This window comes from Zea mays, chromosome 5, assembly GCF_902167145.1.
Source record: "Zea mays cultivar B73 chromosome 5, Zm-B73-REFERENCE-NAM-5.0, whole genome shotgun sequence".
In the NCBI taxonomy this organism is placed as follows: Eukaryota; Viridiplantae; Streptophyta; class Magnoliopsida; order Poales; family Poaceae; genus Zea; species Zea mays.
In genome coordinates this window covers 222,034,020-222,054,656 of record NC_050100.1, presented here as the reverse complement: position 1 = coordinate 222,054,656, position 20,637 = coordinate 222,034,020, and the positions used below count along the sequence as shown (strand labels likewise).

Below are 20,637 nucleotides of genomic sequence, written 5' to 3'. Positions count from 1 at the left end.
TGAGTAATGAGGTGGTGATAGATCAACTTATTTCATTTTATAAAACAAACAAAAAATGAGTGAAATGATGATGTACTAGTTTATTTCATAAACCAAACACCTATAAAGGAGTAGAGAAAATAAAAAGAAGTTAAAGAAAAAGAGTATAAAATAAAAATAGAGAAAGAGCAACGCGGCGTGCGGACACGTCGTGGTCGTGGAGAGTGTTGGATCAGATCGTTCGCTGGATTGGAAACGAGTGGATACTCGTGAAAATGGAATTTGGGGGGTCGAGATTTTTTCATCCACTGTGACAAGCAGCCATACAAAGTTATTCTCCGCTTTTGTCTCAGCTGAAGTGCTCAATAAAATAGTGAAACAAATATTTGAGCCACATACTAGGCGAGGGAGAAAAACAAAAGGCGAGAACGTGTTCTATCTTTATTGGACAGCAACGAACACCAGCGCAAATGCATAATACATGACCAATACACCGTCAAGTCAATCAGCACGAAACCAACGTGACACGAGCCTAATGTATCTTCCCGGCCCAGGTTGCTTGTATGATACCATTGTCTTTAATCCCCAGCTTAAACCATTATTCCAACCTAAATCTAGAACTACACGCCTTTTGGAAGTCCGGTGACTGAATCGATCAATGCTTGACCTTCGTCAGAAACAACCTTTGGACCAGCGCCAAGCCTGCTGCAGATGAAGTAGCTAACATCGCCCTTGAATTTCTGATCCGGTATCTTCGTCTCTGGAGGTGCTGGAAGAGCCTCGACGTCTTTCATGGAATGCAATCCGGCGACACCTAGAATCGATTTATCGCCAACCAGATAGCTGCAAGATCATGCTGGTGAGATACATCCATAAAGCTCCCGAGTACGGTTAGTGGCAACAGATTTAATCGTGAAAAGGCATTGAATTCACCTGCTCAAATCATTATCCTGTGGAGGGAAATAGTATAGGAGCTTCTGGAGGAGATGTGCTGCAGTTTTACGGTTTTGTGCGATTAGAACAGCGTTTGGCCCAGCATCGAAGGTGTAAGCGACCTGCCATTAGGCATTGTCAACCAGAGTTAGAGTTCTACTGTCCACACTTATAAATGAACTCGCTATTATCACATCAAAGTAAACATGGTACTGCAGAATGGGTAAAATGTACAACAGACACCACAACCAGTACAACAGGTATCGAAGGGACAGGATGGGGAGAAAAAAAAATCTGGTTTGGGCTTACTGGCTTGGGTACTTCAAAATTCAAATTTTAGATGCCAACTTCATAGATATAACATCCAAAAGAAGCTGTACCAACAGTAATAGTTCACACCTTATGATTTTGAAGATAACCATCCACAAAATATAAAAGGTGGCGAACTAAAAGAAGAAACACAATTTGCGGCTATTTATACAAAGATCTTAAGGATATTGCCAAGGTTCACTCTGAAGTTATAATTCCATAAGAGATGAAAGCCACATGTTTTGGCCACTGCAGTTGATGGTTTCGTGTATCAAATCTTATTCAACGGTTTTGTCCTATTTGAGCAATCTCCAACAGTAGGGCAGCACAGCTGACGAACAGAGCTAATTATATGTTACAGTAATTTATAAGGTAACATTTAAAAAAAAGATAACAGATGTTCAAGAGCAATATAAATACCTGTGGGGTTCCTTCTGAGTGGTTCCATTTTTCCACAAGGCTAATTATTCTGTGGTTGATTGAGACCAGAAAAAGAAATTGCCTCAGATTTCAGCATTAACATAAAACCCAAGCCAACACACTGATAAAAGCGTATACCGGTGTGACGTGTCATTCATATAGAAGATAGGAGGGCTCGTGTCTAAGCATACAGCATGAAACTGGTTGCTATCCGCACAAGTTAATTTGGCAAAGGATTCAAAGTCACGGTTCTTGATAGCTTCTTCCATTTTCAACACCCGACCTGGCACCACTGTCTGAAACACATGGACAACCAGTGCAGCGCACGTTAATCATAGGAAAAGAAATAATAGTCAAAGCAACAAATCAAATTGCCAAAAACTTACAATATTAAAATTCCAAAATTGAAAGTAAATCATGATCTTTTTAGCACTTCAGTCTCCAAATAGTTAAAGCTGAAGACAATTCAAGTCCCCTAGAATGAAAATATAGTCACCTGGGCCCTGTACTGCAAGAGAGGACTTGTTTCAACACTATCTCGCATCCCACTGGTGCTACTGGTTTCCTTCTGCTTTGAACTGACCTGATTCCACAGATGAACGTGTCAACAATTTATGATCAGAAAGAGCACAATATGGAGGAAAGGCACAGCTATAAAACAATAAGAGAGTCAATACATACCACTGCAATAATAATTACAAGATCATTCCAGTGTGTTTCGTCAGCAAGCTGCACGGCAATACTGTCACTTCCATCATCTTTCTGCAAGCAAACAATCAGGCCTCACTCAGTCATTATTGAACAGGCCAGACATACATCGAAACAGGGTTTTTTCTCTGTCATGACCATATGATTACTCACTTCTCCCATGCACCATTTCACAAAACCACCATATATACTGCGGCATGCACTCCCAGATCCCTGCCTGAATGAAGTTGATAAAATACAAGGATGGATTTGCAAGACTCACAAGTTATTAGCGCACAGATTGACAAACTTAGTACAGCCCTTGCAGTATCTCAAGAATAAAAATAAAATCATTTTACCAAAACATGACCAGACCTTGCTATTGAAGAAAGTTCTCCATAATCTTCTTTCGCATTCATCAGCTTTCCAAGGGTGAAAACTGCAGCAACATTCAATAACAAATGCTTATGTGGTGATACATGATCACAAATCTTTATGGAGAACTAAGAAATCGTGAACCGTTATTTGGCCTTGAATAGAAGTTATGAATTTCCAACGAACTGTTGTTTTCTACCAGAGAAGCATGCCAAGTAGCTATTATAGTAATGGGGAAAGATACCAGTGACCAAAAGTTAGTAATACTCGAATAGTACTATTTTCCATGTTTTTAGTGAAAATAAAGGGAGAAAACTTACATTCGCAATCTCTATCTGTCCCTAAATATATTTTTCATGTTTTAATGTCAGTCACAGGAGAACAAAATGAAAAAAAAAGAAACTAGAAAAATACTACATCTGCTCCTAATAAGTCGTTTTGATGCATCTGCAGTCACAATTTCCAACTTGGGCTCCAAATTGGTAAAAAGAATCAGATTGGCCACACGAAAACAACACTAGTAAAATTGCTGTGAACTTTTAAAACATTTTCATGTTGTAGTTTTTGCTAATACAACAGACCAACAAACAGTCAAATCATTGTAAGGATAGCCAGAAGTCATGACAAATTATGTTGAGAACATAGCGAAACAATCAGATTATGATGATAGCAGAAGAAACTTTACCGAAACAGGCAAGGCCAGCAGCTGAAGAGGCCAAACCAGCAGCAGTGGGGAAGTTGTTGTACGAGGCTATGTGAACATGCAACTTGTCCCAGTCCTCTTTCTTGATCTTGACGCCCTTCTCCTTGTCCTCAAAGTCACGAGCACGCTTTCTGATTTCTCTGAGGCAGCTCTGAAACCTTCCTCCTAATAGCGAGATCTCCTGCTCAATCATCCAAACCAAATACCAAAGTAATCAAGAGGACCATCGTTTCGAATTTATACCATTTATCGTCAAATCAAAGTCCTATATACTAGAATTCTTTATCTGCCACTTAGTCAACGTCCAGATTCCAGAGTGACACGTAAAAAACAAAAGGCATGTAGTGCTGATTTGGTGGGCATGGAAATGGAGGAGATGCATGGGGAGGAATCCCCTCTATTCAAAATTAAATAGCGATGGGATTCCTCCGTCATGGATCCTTCATTTACCTGTCCACCAAACCAGTGTGTAGTGTTTTTTCCCTCCCTAATGAACAGACCACTGAGGTGACGAAGCAGCGGTAGAGACAAATTAGCGAGCAGAGAAGGGGTACTGGCGATGACACACCTTGCCATTGAGCCACATGCGGTCGGAAGGGAATGAGGGGCTGACGGCGACAGTGGTGGTGGCGGAGAGATGGTCGGGGTCGAGCGTTACGCTGATGCTGTCGTTGATGGGGAGGATGAGCGCCTCGTCCCGCTTCCCCCAGTACTTGATCACCGCAATGTTGGTCGGCGTCCGCCCCGTTGCCATGAGCACCCACTGCCCCTCCGCCGCCGCCATTGGATCTCTCGCTTCGCGCTGCTCTACGCCCGATAATTCCTTGCCAAAAAGGGAAGTTAGTAGGCATAATACATGCATACGATTACACTAGTGATTAGATCATATCCGAATACAGAACAGCTTAAATTGGGTTCGGGTGCTCAGTTTTGCACAGAAGAGGGACGGGCATACCTGCTGTGGCGTGTGCTCGTCTCCGGCAAGGGTCCGTCCGACCTGGGGTAGAATGGCGGCGGTTGCCGCGGGCGTGTTCGGCTGCTCTGATGTACTGAGGTTAGGCCTGGGCCTGACTCCGTTAATGCAGAAAACGACCGAATTGAGTGTGAGTCTCGGGCCAGGCGGAGAAGACGAGGCGAACCGACGAAAAAAACAGCAAACAGGCAAAATGTAACCGAACAATTCTTGAATGGCTAAATTGGGCCGATTTTCTCTCTTTTGTTTTCCCATTGCTGCGTGCACACGACTAGGGCTGAAAAAAAGCTCGAGGCTCGCGAGCCGGCTCGGGCTCGATCAGGCTCGGCTCGGCTCGGCTCGGTGAGGCTCGTGAGCCTAAACGAGTCCGAGCCGAGCCTAATTCCATGGCTCGCTACACTAACGAGCCGAGCCGAGCCGGCTCGGTGAGGCTCGCGAGCCGGCTCGAGGCTCGGTCCAAACTATTGCAGCTATCACCTGTCAGTTGTCAGTTTGTTTATTAGTGTCCAGTCATCTAGGTCCAGTGACCAATGTGTTGTTTTGGTCACAACTCATAAGGAACTAGAGTGCAGGGACATAATTTTTATTATATGGAACATATTGTGCTTTAAATTTGAGCTAATGACCGTAATTACTGTTGTTGAGTACTTGAGTGTACAGGCTCGCGAACCTATATCGAGCCGAGCCGAGCCCCATCATCGAGCTCGCGAAGTGACCGAGCCGAGCCTGGCTCGGCTCGCTATTCCACCGAGCCTCACCGAGCCGAGCCGAGCCTGGCTCGGCTCGGCTCGTTTCCAGCCCTACACACGATGACTACACGGCTACGAGTTCGATAGGGAGAACGGCCCATGAAACTGGTCACGTAATTAAATGAGATATTTTTATAGGGTCTATAGGGAACTAAGTGGGAAATAAAATCAAAAGACAGACTCCTCATAAATAACTCGTCTCTATACGACTATCTATTTATCTTATGTCTTGACTGCATTTGTTATCTAAAAGTTTAGAGTTGTATTATACTGTCTCTTAGCTATCTTTTATATTTGAAAAACCGTTTCAAGAAGGCTCACGGGTGTACATGTCCTTACTAGGTTAATGTACGTGTATTGCACTAGGACAATGATCTAAGTCAGACGAAGCACATGCATCCATGTCATACCTGTTATCGATACGAAGGATGGATCCATGCATATCATAACACAACCATAAAAATTTATAAAACCATAAGTACAATGGCTACTATAAATTTGGTGCAAAGAATGAATCCATGTTGATATCATAACACTAACCATAAAATATAAAAGCATAAGTACAATGGCTACTATAAATTCGATACAGAGAAAGAATCCATATACCCATGTTGATACCATAACACAACCATCCAATTTATAAAAGCATAAGTACATTGGCTACTATGAAGACAATCACTTGCCCATTGTTCGACACCAAAAAGAGACTACCGGACGGTCCAGCCCTGGGGTCGGACGGTCCACGCCTATGGGCCGGACGGTCCGCGCAAACGTAGAACATATTAGGGTTCCGAGTTTCTTGCTATGTTTGTTGGCGAAAATCTTGGGATAAGCTCGGAAATTATTTTGTAAAGTTTCCAGCCCCCCTCCTCTATAAATAGAGAGGTATACGACCGATTTGTAATCACCAATCGAATCAATAAAACTTCTATCTCGCATTTATTTCCTGTACAATTAGGAGTAGTTCTAGTCTAGTTCTAGTTTAGCCTCTCAATCCCCAAATTCTCCGCCTCTCTTCGACTCTACGTCGATTAGGGGAGTCTAGGTCGGTCTACCCGAGCCTAGACAACCCCTAGGATCTCTCCTCCCCGATGGGGTCCCTCCCGGGAGCGAGATCCAGGTGCCGCCGGCGATCTTCCACCGCCCCTGCGCACGCGCGGACCGTAAGCCCTAGGGCGCGGACCGTCCGACCGTCAGGCAGAAAACCCTAGCCCCTGCGCTGTGCCGCGGACCGTCCGGCCCTGTGCCGCGGACCGTTCGCGCCTGACCAGAGAGCACCGCCGCTGGTTCTTGTTGAGTGTTTGGCGCTCCAAAAAGGCGTCAACATACTTTTTGGCGACTCCGCTGGGGACAACATATATAGACCTATCAAATTGGCCCTTAATGGTCGGTTCAAAGGATAGCTCTAAAGTTTCCACCAGCAATATCATCACACCGACATGGAAAACCTTGCCGGCTGAAGAACGGCTCATGTTCGAGGAGCGCAAGGAGCAGCTGATCCAAGAAGCAAAGGCGAAGTTCCTGGCCAACTTCAAGGTGGACAGGAACAACAAAGTCGTTCGGCAACAGGCGACAAATCTGGCTTCGCTCCGACCTACTACGATTACCCCCAATGTAAGTAGCGCCAACGAACTCCAATCTCTTAAAGCTTACATAGGCGAACAGCGAGAGCAGTTGCAACGTATCATAGGGGATATACAAAATGATCATGAAAGGCTAGTGCGTGCGTTTGATAAGTCTACTATGGCAAATCTTCCTTCGCACGAGGTTGAATTAAGGGAATACACATGTAATTCATCGGCTTCAGGTTGTCACGACCAGTCACAACCCCTTTATGGGATGTCGATAGACATGTACCTTGGGCAACGACAGCCTCCCACGCACATCAACGATAAATTTGCCGATCTGCGCATGTCCGGACCGTCCGGGCTAGCGGCGGCCGATCCCTTTTTCAGAAGCAAATTACCGAGACCTGCACCCAAGCTACCACATGCCATGCAAACCCTAGATAACCTATTCGGACCGTCTACATATGGTGCCAGACAGTCCGAATATAATGTCGGACGGTCCGGCCACATGGCCGGACAGTCCGCGCACGGAGCCGGACGGTCCGCGTATTTAACCGGACTGTCCGGCAAAGAGTTTTTTGAGGAGGATGGATATCCAACTCCGTATTCGTCCCAGCTAGACTCCCCATCTCACCATACGATACACTAGCACCATAATATAATCTACCAAAACCATGAGAGTGAGTACTTTCTGGCCCCAGAAGGCCAGAAAGGAATGGCTAGTCCTATGAGCCTCATAGGGCATGTATTAACACGCCGCAAAACCCAAACCAATGGGGAAGAAAACAACATACCAACATCCAAACAAACCCACCCATATTGGACCAAAGAGTCGGTGATCGCTAAAAGTCGCCTAGAGGGGGTGAATAGGCGGAATCTGAAAATTATAAACTTAAGCACAACTATAAGCCGGGGTTAGCGTTAGAAATATAATCGAGTCCGAAAGAGAGGGCGAAAACAAATCACAAGCAAATAAAGAGTGAGACGCGGTGATTTGTTTTACCGAGGTTCAGTTCTTGCAAACCTACTCCCCGTTGAGGTGGTCATAAAGACTGGGTCTCTTTCAACCCTTTCTCTCTCTCAAACGGTCACCTAGACCGAGTGAGCTTCTCTTCTCAATCAATCGGGACCCACAAGGACCACCACACAATTGGTGTCTCTTGCCTTGATTACAATTGAGTTGGGAACAAAAAAGAAAGAAGAAGAAAAGCGATCCAAGCACAAAAACTCAAAAGAACACAATTATCACTCTCTCACTAGTCACTATTTGATTGAGATGATCTTTGGACTTGGGAGAGGATTTGATCTCTTTGTTTGTGTCTTGGAGTGAAGTCTAGAGCTCTTGTATTGAATGCAATGGCTGAAAACTTGGATGCCTTAAAGTGTGGTGGTTGGGGGCATTTATAGCCCCAACCACCAAAGTGGCCGTTGGGGAACTCTGCTGCAGGCGCGCATTGTAGCGTTTCACTATTCCTTTGCAGACGACCGTTGGCGCAGATAGCTGTTGCTCCGTTGGCACACCGGACAGTCCGGTGAATTATAGCGGAGCAGCTCCCCGAAAACCCGAAGCTAGCAAGTTCAGAGTTGATCCAACCTGGTGCACCGGACACTGTCCGGTGGCACACCGGACAGTCCGGTGCGCCAAACCAGGGCAGCCTTCGGTTATCTTTTGCTCTTTTTATTTGAACTCTTTCATGGACTTTGTATTGGTTTGTGTTGAACCTTTGGCACCTGTAGAACTTATAATCTATAGCAAACTAGTTAGTCCAATTGTTTGTGTTGGGCAATTCAACCACCAAAATTCATTTAGGAAAAGGTTTGACCCTATTTCCCTTTAAATCTCCCACCGGCTACCATTGATATAGTAAGAAAGGAAATAGCTGGGACGTTCCGAGATAAGCTCGGAGTTAGTATAGTCCCCGGGGGGCAGTCATATTGGAGACCTTATGATAGCCAGTTTGACCGTCTCCCATACCCACAGGGGACCAGAATACCCGAATTCGCAAAGTTTTTGGGTGACCAAGGAAAAAGCACGCGCGAACACATAGGCCAGTTCTTAGCACAATTAGGAGAATTGGCCGACATAGAAGCATTTCACATGCGTTTATTTTCACTGCCTTTAACAGGAACCGCGTTCGCTTGGTAAGCTACATTACCTCCTAATTCTATCTTTTCATGGGGGGATTTAGAACAAAAATTCCATGATCACTTTTTCTCCGGTGACTATGAGTTAGAGTTAGTGGATTTTAGTGTCCTTGCGACAAGAAAAAGATGAATCGGTTAGTGATTACATCCGGAGACTCCGGGATACGAGAAACCGATGCTTTCAAATTTATTAACAGATAAGCAACTGGCGGGAATAGCCTTTGATGGATTGCGCTATTATTTAAAAGAGAAATTAGAAGGCATTCAGTTCTTTACGCTAGCACGGTTACATCAGAGAGCTTTGGCTTGTGAAAGCCGAAGCAAAGAACTAGTCAAAATGGTTCATCATAGTGTCCATATAGTAGAACACAATCAAAGTAGTTCGGACGATGAACCAAAGGAAGTTTACACTGCCGAAATAGTTTGGCCCGAACAGGCCAAATCTTCGGCTTGCTCCTCCTTGCAGTCAGTTCAAAAGAAACGACAGGAGGGGATTAGGTTTACATTTAATGTCGGCAAATGTGATAAGATATTCGATGAATTACTAAAAAATGGTAACATTAAGATCGATTATACCGTCCCACCCGCCGACGAACTAAAGCGTCGCGCATATTGCAAGTGGCACAACTCATTTTCCCATGCCACTAATGATTGTAATGTGTTTCGACGACAAATCCAATCGGCCATTAACGAGGGACGATTGAAATTTCAGGAGGACACGGAGCCCTTCCCAATGAATGTGATCGACTTTAATGGCAAAAAGGTCCTAATTCAGCCCAACACAGCCGATAAGGGCAAAGACAAAGAAGTCATCATCGACAACGCACGGGAGGCCGATAGAAACAACAAAATTTCTTGCAGGAAAGTGATGGCCGAGAAGACCCCTGATGGAGGGGAGACACTGAAGGTGACCATCACAAACTCCAGCACTGGAGGGTAAGCGCAGACAAGCGGACATGCGCAAGAACCCATACTACGCATCGCGGACGGTTCGGTGCTCAGGCGCGGACGGTCCGTAACATCAACAGAGGATCCGGAGCGTTCAGCGGATGGTCTGGCAACGACGAAGAGCCACGGCGACCACATACCTTCAACCCACAACGACCAGAAATAGGTACGTGGAAAACTAACACATTCAAGGCAACTGGTCGGTTGGTAAAATCCAGTCCAACCTTTGATCAATTATTGTCTAAATATGTGAAAAAGAAGGCCGGCCCCAGCGACCGACCACCAAAGCGACCTCGCTTACCCACCCAGGTGCGACAGCAGATTAGGCCAATTGGACCACCACACCAATCGGAAAGGACAGGAGGTCATAATGTTCAATTAAGACCTTACGTACCTGCATGGACATCTCCACCCCCATATCCACCTATGTCATATCCATACCCATACATACCTCCACCATATGTCCCAAATCAAATGTGGGACATGCCACCATACCTATTTAGGATGCCACAATACCCCGCTTGGGGGGCACCCCAAACATATGTATTCAATAGGTTGACACCTCCAGTACAAGACCGATTGAGAGCCTCTCAATCTGGTCTACGAGCACAGGCCCAGCAAGATTACCGAACAACCCAGCCCCAAAGGTTGACTAATCCGGCAGGGGGTATACAGCTACAACCTCCAACAGTACGAAAAAAGGAGACGTCATTAAAATAGGAACGACAGATGTCGTCGTACAACAAAATAACGAAGGGCCGATGATTTTTGGTGAATCGGCCAACACAAACCAAAAAGGAGGTACGGTTGTCAACAAAACAACCGATCCAAAATACTCCATGCCCCGATGGTGCCCATCGGGAATGACATGATCACAAAAGCAAAAATTACAGCGCCTCAGAGCAAAGGAGAATCAGGAGAAGGAGGCGGAAAAAATATTTAATGACACGCATCCGCAATATCCACCACCAAAAAAGAGATGGAGACCAAAGGTCATTGAGGAAAATCAAACGGCCACAAAAACAGAAAATAAAACAACAACTGTGCAGTTCTTTGCAGGTATGGCAGACAGTCCAGCTATAAAGACCGGACCAACTGTACAGGGCGTGGACCGTTCGAGCCCTGAGGCCAAACCATCCGCACTACACCAAGACACCTCCAACGACATACCCACGCCCATGGAGGAAGACGACCTGCAAGGAGAAGACCTGGTCGACTACGGAGCTACGCCAGAACACATAGAAAATTAGGAAGCAAGGTGACGAATTGGTCAGGACCAGTATGACGCTCGGCGATGTTGGGAATGACAGTTCGATCAAAGCTAAAGGGGTCATGTCCGTTGAGTCAACCATCAGGACCAAGGCCACTGCGTACCATCCTAGTAAGTGGCAAGATGCCTAAGAAAACCGATGTGATGCATCGAGTTAGTTGATTTTGGTTCGCTCAGCTCCACCAAAAGGCAGGGGGCATATGTTCGGCACCAAAAAGAGACTATCGGACGGTCCGGCCCTAGGGCCGGACGGTCCGCGCAAGCACAGAACAGATTAGGGTTCCGAGTTTCTTGCTATGTTTGTTGGCGAAAATCTCGGGATAAACTCATAAATTAGTTTGTAAAGTGTCCAGCCCCCTCCTCTATAAATAGAGAGGTATACGGCCGATTTGTAATCACCAATCGAATCAATAAAACTTCTATCTCGCATTTATTTCCTGTACAATTAGGAGTAGTTCTAGTCTAGTTCTAGTTTAGCCTCTCAATCCCCAAATTCTCCACCTCTCTTCGACTCTATGTCGATTAGAGGAGTCTAGGTCGGTCTACCCGAGCCTAGACAACCCCTAGGATCTCTCCTCCCCGACGGGGTCCCTTCCGGGAGCGAGATCCAGGCGCTGCCGGCGATCTTCCGCCACCCCTGCGCACGCACGGACCATCCGAAAGTCAGGCAGGAAACCCTAGCCCCTGCGCCAGGTCACGGACCGTCCGACCTTGTGCCGTAGACCATCCGTGCCTAACCAGAGAGCACTGCCGCTGGTTCTTGTTGAGTGTTTGGCGCTCCAAAAAGGCGTCAACACCCATACTTAAGCCCATATAAATCTGGTAGTTCATTGAGTACCACGAAGGGCCTATAATCAACATCGCAATCAAAATCGCACATGATTAAACAACAACATACATTACATGTATGGAGTTCATGGGAAAAAACAAATTACAAACCAAGTTCATCATAGCTATTACAATGTATATTCAATTCCGATAGAAAACAAATAGCAAAATGCAATGAATTGATTAAGACCATTAATGAGAAAGATGAACTCTTAGGAAACAAGATGATCAATTCAGCCCCTCTAGACGACTTTCGTAATTCATCTATGATTTGGACTTTCATAAGGGCAAATTAATTGTAGGATATAGCAATTCATCTATAAGGGTACCTAATAAATTGTTGTAGTCACACTTTCATTCCTTGGAGAGAGTATATCAACATGTATTTGGAGTTTTTGCATTGTTGATGTGCTGAACAGGTCCAACTCAATTGTAATCTAGAGTATCTAAAAAGCTGTCTTTGGGGTATTTGTATCCTTGATGTGTTCCAATATGTATTACTCAATGGGTATAGATATGATAACTTTGGTAGAAGTGGACGTGGTGCAAAGGAGCAATGCAGTCATGTCGAGACGAGGGACTAAAGATTTTCAAAGGCCTGCAAGAGAGGAAGGGATCAACGATGGCGAAATATAGGAAGTGAGGCAGACACCACGCCACCAAGTTAGGATGTGAGGCCACACTTGACCAAACATGTCCGTTCCTCTGTGTGTGTTTGGCATGCGTGCGGCATCGACCACCCCCATACGGCCATACGCAATCGCTTCATCAAGCTATAATTGTGTTGATTATAAAGAAATATAAGAGATTTTTTTTGTAAAAGTAATAATGGTAGAATAGTGAAAACTGATTCTAAGGAATATAAGGGTTTTTTTGTAAAAGTAATAATGGTAGAATCGTGAAACTGGTCCTCTATATCTGTACTAACTATTAAGGGGGCAGTGTAGACTGCCCCCGTCTACGAATCCCACCCGCCGCTCCATCTCCCTCGCCGCAAAACCAGCCATCACCCGCACGCCCTAGCGAAACCAGCCATCGCCCGCCGCGCTTCAAGCACCGCGATGCCGCGCCTCCCCGCGGCGAATCCCACCTGCACGCCTGCACCTCAAGCACCACGAATCCCGCGAATCGCCCGCCGCTCCTCCAGCTCCACGAACCCCCCCCCCTCAACGAGCTCTTCCACAACGGCCAGATCCGGCCGCTCACCCTGCCCCCACTCCCGGATCTCGACCCCGGAAGCGACGAGGAGGAGGACTGCGTGGGCAGCCGCGCCTCAAGCACCACGAATCCCGCGAATCGCCCGCCGCTCCTCCAGCTCCGCGAACATCCCGCCCAATGAGCTCTTCCACAACGGCTAGATCCGGCCGCTCACCCTGCCCCCACTCCCGGATCTCGACCCTGGAAGCGACGACGAGGACTGCTGAAGCGCGCCAATCCTCTGGGACTCAAATGTGATACAATTACTAGTCCTAGGAGGCTAGTAAACACATTTATACAACAGATGATTCCAGATCTGCTTAAACGAGACAAACTTATAAAGGTGGCGATCAACTTTAAGAGTTGGTCCACAACTCGAGACATATCATCAGAGTGGGGCTGAAGCAGCCCGATATATGCAGCGAAGCAAATCAGCGGTCCAACAGCCACAGGCAAGGTTGGGAACAGCCGTAACTCTTACCCGATCTCCTTTTTCTGAAAACAACAAATAAGCAAGGGTGAGTACAAACGTACTCAGCAGCCCACCTTCACCCGCGGAATGGGGGAATCAGATATAATGCATGGAATATGTGGAGCTCAGGATATTTTGCAGAAACAACAATATTTTATGCAGGGTTGTTTTGTAAAACATTTCGTATTTTTTTTCAAAGTGCATCCTCTCCCAAAGGAGCAGGAAGTTTTTCAATATTAGAACAAAATCCCCTGGACTAAACCATCCAGGTATCTCAGCAGTTTCCCACTGGTTTTCACTTTCGAAAACAGCTACTAGACTTCTCGTCCACCATACCTCACGGCTAAACCGTCGGACCTTTTAAAAACCATTTTTCTCAAACGCACCTTTTTTTTGAAAACAAAACACTAATTGCCATACCACACTAGACTCGTCCATACCAGTGGACACGGACTATTCGAATAGGTTTGAACTATGCACAGAGGGGTACACTTTACCCACTAGTCCGGTTTCTGCGATCTCACCGTCGTGAGACCCGAATGCCGAATCTCTTTCTTTCCTCGCACGTCTTAACCTTAACGGTTATACCGGAAGGAGTCAGGCCACCGCCATGCCCAAACCGGACAAAACATTCCCCCTCCTTATCCTCCCGGTGCTCCCCAGCCTTCATAACCCTGGGGTTGGACCGTACGAGTTCAGATTGAGTAACTGCCCACACAGTCTCGAGTGGTTGTACTTATCATGAGTACAGGTAGTGAAGGATGACAAACCGGTCCTTATATGAGGGGACAATTCTTCTGCTCACACCTAAACCAGCTGAGCCATCATCTTAGGCCCTCCCCTAAACCAGGGAGTCCCTGATCATCCCTACTCAAAGGTGATAAGGGTGGAAACCCTTCATCATACACATTTTTGAAAAAGCATTTTCTTTTGAAAACTCACACCTTTTCTCAAATCATTTGTAACAAATATATCAAGTATTGATTACGGCAAGCGACTGAGTGGCCATAATAACTTGTCTCAAAATCATATCATGCATAAAATAACAGGCTGAGGGTTGTGGTTGTAAAAGCATAGGTAATTTATGCATAAAAGGGATCCAGTGAGCTTGTCGTGCTTATCCGACGAAGGGGGAAGGGGAGCTCGTGGAACTGGCTTCTAGCTCCACTGCCTGGCGTAGACTTGCAGATCTGGCCTCCACGAGACGGCACGAACGCTCCGATAACTATGCGACATGAACAAGCAAACAACAAACCAACAAGTACACCAACAAATATTTAGTATAGTGGTTAGAATAGCGATATATGGATGGGCAGAGTCTTGAGTAGAATCTGTGTCATGTGGTGTTGAGGTACTACTAGTGGTGGAGCGGAGGTGCTTACCAGGAGGGTGGACTGGAGGCGAAGCGACACTATGCGTGTAGCCGGTAGAGCGGAGTAATTGAGTGGGTGGGGTGTTTGCCTTGGCTGAGGGTGTTGAGTGTGTGGAGTGGGAGAGGGTAGCTGGGGGTATTTATAGCTGGGTGTATGTGGTGTAGCTCAGTGAAGTTCACTATTGGTGAGAATAATGACGAAAGAATCGTCCGACTTAGCATGGACAGGAGAGTTATAGGCAGAATATGGGACAAGAGTATTTTGGGAGTTTTCTGGAATATGAACCATGCTTAAGGGATGACATGGTTGGATAGGGATTAGTTTGACAAGAATTTTAGAAACAATAATGACTGAAATCTGAGTTTGGATGGAGGAGTTTTGGATTTTATAATCATAGGGAGAAAAAGAAAAGGAAAGAAATATTCTAGAATTTGAATATTTAGAGATATTTGGAAAATCAAAAATACAAATGTATTTTTGAGCGGGGTGCGAGGAATTATTTTTGGGCTTTTCTTGGGCAGAGGTTTATGTTGGTGGAAACTGTTCCTACCAACTGTGTCTCATCAGACAACAGTAAGGCGGGACCCAAATAGCTGGAATGTTGTGGTATTCTGGCCCGAGTGGGCTGTGGTATCTTGGGCCAGGTTTTATAGGATTGAAGACGTATCCATACAAACATGGTTCGACTTTCTTTTTGGAAGTCTGGCTTGAAAGAATCCCAAAGTTAAGCGTGCTCAACTTGGAGAAATCTAGGATGGGTGACCAGATGGGAAGTTCCCTACTGGAAGGAAAATCACAGTCACCGGAGTTCGTATGACTGGAATATGGGTCTGGCTAGTCTTAGGTGGACTGGACAACATGACGGATGAGTAGTTGAAATTTGGGGTAATCAGATGATCGATGAATAGTAACGATGAATAGTGACGGTGAATAGTGATGGTGAATAGTTCATATGAACGAACGATGAACGATGAATAGGAACTATGAACGAACGATGAACAATCGAATGATCGAACGAACGAACGATCGGAATTTCGGCAGCATAACGGCAGGAAAAAGATTATTTGGATGAACGAACGGACGAACGATCGAACGATCGGATGAACGAACCATGAACGATCGGACGCTCGGACGAACGGACGAACAAACTAAGAACAGGTGGACGAACGATCGAAGAACGACCGAACGATCCTTGTGCTAGTGGGTGCTTGTGTGGGAGGTGGAGTGGGCGTGTGGGGGGGGAGGAGGGAGAGAGTTGCCATAAAATGGCTTGGGGTGGGATGAGAGGAGGCCCTTGCCCCTCTATTTATAGCCATGGTGGGGGATTAGGGGGAGGGATGAGAGGATTAGTGGGAGGATGAGAGAATTAGTGGGAGATTAGCATGGATTTGTCTTATATGAATGTAATTAGCTTGTATAGCTCAACGTATGACACCGGAGGCATACGTATACGTATGAGCATTAGGAAAGTTATGGAGAAAATATTTGTAGGGACTTGAAAAATGATTCTGAAGGTATTTCTCAGGAAGAAAATACTTGGAGATATATGAGTGGAATATTTGGGTAGTATTTCTGAAAGAGTTTGAAGGTGATCACTGGGGAAATATTTGTAGAATATTTTGAGGAGGATTTTAGAGAGAATATAGACCACTATAATTTTATTTATTGATATCCACTCGCAAACAAACATTTTGAAATGAAATTTGAAATTCATTTTGAATTTAGAGCGAGTTTGAGAAAATTTCAAGATTTGAATTTTTGGGATGCTACAAATCTACCCCACTTAAAATGAATCTCGTCCTCGAGATTCGGCTTAGAAGGGTTATGGGTATAGCTTTACTTCAGCTACATATCTTCATTTTACAACTCTTCGAGGAGATGGAACTTCAACAAGATCTGGCCTTGAGGAGCATCTGGTTGCCGATTGCAAACGCTGATTCTGGCTACTCAAAATCATCTTCAGGCTTCTAGCTTTCGCTTGGCAGCTAGCTTATTGAAGAAGCAACGATGCCAACACGCAAACCTTCCTATTGCAAACTCCCACGTGGATTCCTTTCTTGATTGGTCTTTTGGTGCTTCATCAATGGAACTTGGGTGACCACTTCTCATCCAGAAACTCATATGCTTTGATGATTTGGTCTTCCACAAGCTTGCTACAGGCCTTCTTCTTTTTCTCCATAGCAGGAACCTTGCTGGAACACTACCCCACTTAAAAAGAATGAGGGTAGAACTCTTGAATTTTGGGGATTTGGACTCATTGAAATACTTCATAACAAGGGTGTTACGGGGCCTTCTTCTGATGTTGCTGCTTGAGCAGGCTACGGAGAAATGACTGACATAGAGTTGATTTTGGGGCAACCTTCTTCTCATCTTCTCTTCACTATTTTCTTTTCACTGACCCTTTCTTTCTCTTTGCTCTTCCCACTGGAGGATTCTATCAAAGAGTATTACCATCATACAGAGGAGGAAACCGAAGATGTTGAACCATGTACAACAGTATTCAACCCAAGAATCACCAAGCATTGTGATCTCAGGGGTGAGGGAGTGGAAAATGGAGTTGCTTGCGATTTGGCAGAGGGGATTTATTTGGACTATTTTGCTTTGAGCGAGATGGGGATTGAGGGAGCTGGTGGGGGATTTTATAGGCGAGCGGTATGCAAGGGTGTGGAGTGGTGGTGATGGAGCAGGTGCTACGTGGAAGCAAGCGCGATGGAGGGGGGACTTGGTGTTGCCGGCGATGATGGCGGCGGTGGGTGCGCTACAAAGGGGGTGTGGGGCGGTGGTAGTGTGCATGGAAGCGGGCATGCGTGCGGGGGGGCACGGGTGAGTGGTGGGGTCAATGACCCTAATGTTTGTGGTCTCTGGTTCTAAGAATCTTTGCCTCTCTGTATGATAATAACTCCTTTTGTCCTCTTTTTCTGTTTACTTTGACTCATGGACAGTGTTTTGATTCTCACGGTCGGTCCTTTTGATTGAGCGACTGGATAGGTTTCTTCTGTAGCTTGTTCTAGGCTTAAAGGGTAAGCTTCCCGGTATCTTCTTGGGTAAGGTGCTTTTCTCTTCAGATGGGTTAAGATGAGAATGGAAGAATAAGGTGAGGATTGGATCTAATTTGTGATCTATGTTTTTAGAGAAAACCTTTCTTAAAAAGAAAGAAAACACACAAGCTTAGCAATGATAAGCACAAACAAATCAAATGTTTTGAATAAGGGAAGAATAGAGTTTTTCCAAAGCACGGACTACTCAGATTCGGGGGCTAAGCATAACTACTATTGCTTGGCTCCTGAATTGAGAACTATGCTAAATGCGACTTATGAGCACTAACGTTAAAGCATCACATATGCACTCAAAAGGGAAGAAAACATCAAGCGAAATTCATTTTGAAATGCCCTAGGGGGCCACACAATTAGAGTTTTACAAAACACGAGTCTACACGATTACCTCTCATACATGCAGGGCTCTAGCCAAAGTGAAGAAAAACTTCACTACCCAATGCATGCAGAGGACTAGGCATAACTAACTTCAGACCAGGCAGCTTCTCTTCTGGCGAGGCTAGCACAACTTCAATCTGAGATATCTCCTAGATGGGTCAAGAGGGAGCTGACGTTGATGACTTTTTCTGGCGGCAACTGAGATGGCAAGACGGGGTTGAACTCTTCTTCAAGCGGGACTGGCTCTTGTAGCTCCTCAGAGGGCGGTGGTGCTGGTGGGGTGCTTGCAGCTTCTTCTTTGATCTCATGGGACGGTGCTGGAATCTTCTTCATGGTGAGGGGCTCAAACAACTCCGGCGGGGGATCTTGGGAGGACTCGGGGTGCTCTTGCTTATTCATAGTCTGAGGGAAGACTAGAATTCCTTCCAAGACTATGGCTCCTTCTGGGAGTTCCCAAGCCTTCTTTTCTCCTCTAGTAGAGACCGGGTGACCTTCAAGAATCTGGGGGTCTTCAGCTCTGATAGGTTGAACTGGGTTGGATGAAGTGGGCTCTTAGATCTGCAGGGCTCTACGTTGGTTATGGGTTACCAAGTAGGCCTCCATCAACTTCTGGACGTGCTCATCCTTAGCTTGCTTCAGGGCTTCAACAGCAATGACTTCACGACTTTCCAAGGCAGCTACACGGGCTTGAGCTGTGGTGAGATCCACCTGGAGCTTACGGTTGAGCTTCTCTGCATCTTCTGCTCGGGCAATCATTTGACGGTGGTGCCGAGCCAAGAAATCATACTATGCATCCAGGGTGAGCAGGTAGGCAGTGAGGTACACGACTGAGGGGTCGTCCTCAAGCAGCTGCTGACCTTCCAATGCACGCATCCTAGCCATCCAAACGGGACGGTCTCTCTGAAAGGGTGGAAAGAATCTGAGCGGGGTGTCGACCACTTCTTCTTCATAAATCTGACACAGGGTCCTCAATGCCTTGCGAGCGACGACTTGGCAGTTGTCTTTGAATCTGTGCCCCGCAGCAGTGACACTCCATTCCACATGGTGCAGACTGGATCCAATGTATACAGTCACGACACACTTCTCTGTGCCATGCTCGACGAATTCATGACCATCATACTCTGGCTGGCTCCTGATTCCGAGGCGAATTGTGCATGCTCTCAGTAACTTGGGGAAACCATCTTCATTCTGGCAAAAGTTGGTTTAGCAACGGACCTCCATCTGACTTCTGAGAGAAGGAAAGGGGAAAGCATTTTTGAAATGAAGGGATAAGAGCAAGAATTTTTTTAAGATAATAGTTTTGACCCAAAAACTTTTGATTAGGCTAAGAGTTACGTCCTGCGGCCAACCTAACAGCTCTGATACCACCTGAAGTGCCCCAATCCTCTGGGACTCAAATGTGATACAATTACTAGTCCCAGGTAGGGGTGGAAACGAGCCGAGCCGAGCTCGGCTCGGCTCGGCTCGCTGCGGCTCGCCCATGTAACGAGCCGAGCTCGGCTCGGCTCGCCTATCTCACGAGCTCGAAAAAGCAGCTCGGCTTGGCTCGCTCCTGGCTCGCGAGCCGGCTCGCCGAGCCAACGAGCCTAGGTATAAAATTAAATCTGCTCTCTAAATTATAATATAAAATCTTAAAAATATTTTAAATAACATATTTTAAATTAGTAAAATAGATATATCACTAATATAATATATAAAATAGATTATTTTTGTATAATAATCTCAAATAACATAAATTAATTGTCTACTCGGTATTAATATTATATGTTAATTAAGATTTTATGTAACAAATTGTTGTTGGGTCGAGCCACGAGCCAGCTCGCGAGCTGCACCGAGCCGAGCCGAGCTGGCTCGCTCTTTTCACGAGCCAGAAAAACAGGCTCGGCTCGGGCTCGTTCGGAGCGTCGAGCCGGTCCGAGCCGAGCCGAGCTGCTGCGAGCCCGAGCCAGCTCGTCGAGCTCGAGCTTTTTTTCCAGCCCTAGTCCCAGGAAGCTAGTAAACACATTTATACAACAGATGATTCCAGATCTGCTTAAACGAGACAAACCTATAAAGGTGGCGATCAACTTTAAGAGTTGGTCCACAACTCGGGACATATCATCAGAGTGGGGCTGAAGCAGCCCGATATACGCAGCGAAGCAAATCAGCGGTCCAACAGCCACAGGCAAGGTTGGGAACAACCGTAACTCTTACCCGATCTCCTTTTTCTGAAAAACAACAAATAAGCAAGGGTGAGTACAAACGTACTCAGCAGCCCACCTTCACCTGCGGAATGGG

At 45.8% G+C, this 20,637-nt stretch overlaps 1 protein-coding gene across 2 annotated transcripts; it reads right to left on the bottom strand.

Annotated features, from left to right (window-relative positions):
- Positions 1 to 303: 303 nt before the first annotated feature.
- On the bottom strand, positions 304 to 4,591 carry LOC100282878 (Diphosphomevalonate decarboxylase MVD2). 2 transcript variants are annotated; one of them, XM_008645470.3, is made up of 11 exons: positions 4,362 to 4,590; positions 3,975 to 4,213; positions 3,389 to 3,587; positions 2,704 to 2,767; positions 2,503 to 2,566; positions 2,323 to 2,403; positions 2,138 to 2,224; positions 1,780 to 1,937; positions 1,642 to 1,690; positions 913 to 1,034; positions 304 to 822 (listed from the first exon to the last, which is right to left on the bottom strand). In XM_008645470.3, the coding sequence occupies exons 2-11, from the start codon at positions 4,188 to 4,190 to the stop codon at positions 600 to 602; spliced, it is 1,263 nt and encodes a 420-aa protein (XP_008643692.1). In that variant the 5' UTR covers positions 4,191 to 4,213; positions 4,362 to 4,590; the 3' UTR covers positions 304 to 599.
- Between the last annotated feature and the right edge of the window lie 16,046 nt (positions 4,592 to 20,637).